This window comes from Otolemur garnettii, unplaced genomic scaffold, assembly GCF_000181295.1.
Source record: "Otolemur garnettii isolate 467f Iridium unplaced genomic scaffold, OtoGar3 scaffold00008, whole genome shotgun sequence".
Taxonomy (NCBI): domain Eukaryota; kingdom Metazoa; phylum Chordata; class Mammalia; order Primates; family Galagidae; genus Otolemur; species Otolemur garnettii.
In genome coordinates, this window is record NW_003852403.1 from 16,925,802 (window position 1) to 16,926,958 (window position 1,157).

The following is a 1,157-nucleotide window of genomic DNA, read 5'->3' on the forward strand; positions in this document are numbered from 1 at the left end:
AGCATTCCAAGTGTTGGGATTGTAGGCATGAGCCACCATGCCTGGCCTGCTGACCTACGTTAATGTCTATGTATTATTCTTCTTTTGTCTATACATCTGCCCAGGGAAGGGTAGGGACCAAATATGTTTTTGAATAAATGAATAAGTAATTTCATGGGTACAACTTGGTTGTTTCAATGAAAAAGTCATCTGGAAGAAGAGATGGTTATTTTAAGCATAGTCTTACATTTGGGTAATACTTTCAAGAGCATTTTTCTGTAACCACATTTAGCAAGATTCTTAGTGTTCATCTGGTACTAGGGGTGAATTTACACATCTAAAACTTACTTTGAAGGCTGATATATCAATTATTAAGTTACAGGGGATGGGGACCAATCATCTGTTGGGCATTTCTAGTCATGGAGACCAAATCAGAGATCAGAAGTTTGCTGGCGTAACAAAAAATGATTTCCATCTGGAAAGAAATAGTATGTAATTTCTAACTGACTTTTTAAAAACGTTTTAGGTATTGCTGGATGCTGTGCCAAAACAACAGTTGCCCCATTGGATCGAGTAAAGGTTTTATTACAAGCTCACAATCACCATTATAAGCATTTAGGTGAGTTCATAAATGCGAAAGATAAAAATGAACATGAAAATAGTTTCCATTTGCTGGCTTGGTTTCTAGTTGTGAATTATAGCAGAAAAAAGACACAAAAGGGAACTCAAGTTTAGGGGCAAATTTTCCAAAAGATATGTCTCTTACCCATTTTAATCTTTTCATTTGCAGTAGTGGTTATTTATGTTATCATTTTAAGGTAATGACATTTTTCTACCTCAAATCTTGAAATCATTTAAGTACCAAAGTTGAAACCTCCATAGTTGATCCTGCATTGACTACTTCCTTCAGTTGACCTAATTTTCATAGACCAGGCATGCACCACAGGTATGTATTAGTACAGTAGGCCTAGTTTCTTATGTTGATCATACATTGACTGTTTGTTACAGTTGCTCAGGTGGCCAACTTATAGAGGTTCTACTGTATTTGTTTATTGACATTAATGAGTCACATTCTGCAAGAATACACGTTAACAGCTCATCTGATTTTTTTTTTATTGCAAATAAAGGATGGAGATGATAAATGTAAAACTGAAGTAATTACCCTTTTTTTTTTTTTG

The 1,157-nt window shown here is 34.8% G+C and overlaps 1 protein-coding gene across 1 annotated transcript in view; it reads left to right on the forward strand.

Moving 5' to 3' along the window:
* The window catches only part of SLC25A16 (solute carrier family 25 member 16), a 54,527-nt gene that overhangs the window by 7,755 nt on the left and 45,615 nt on the right, over positions 1-1,157 (forward strand). Inside the window, exon 2 of the mRNA XM_003783612.3 lies at positions 506-598. Coding sequence (XP_003783660.1) covers positions 506-598 — 93 coding nt within the window. The remainder of the gene's footprint in view (positions 1-505; positions 599-1,157) is intronic.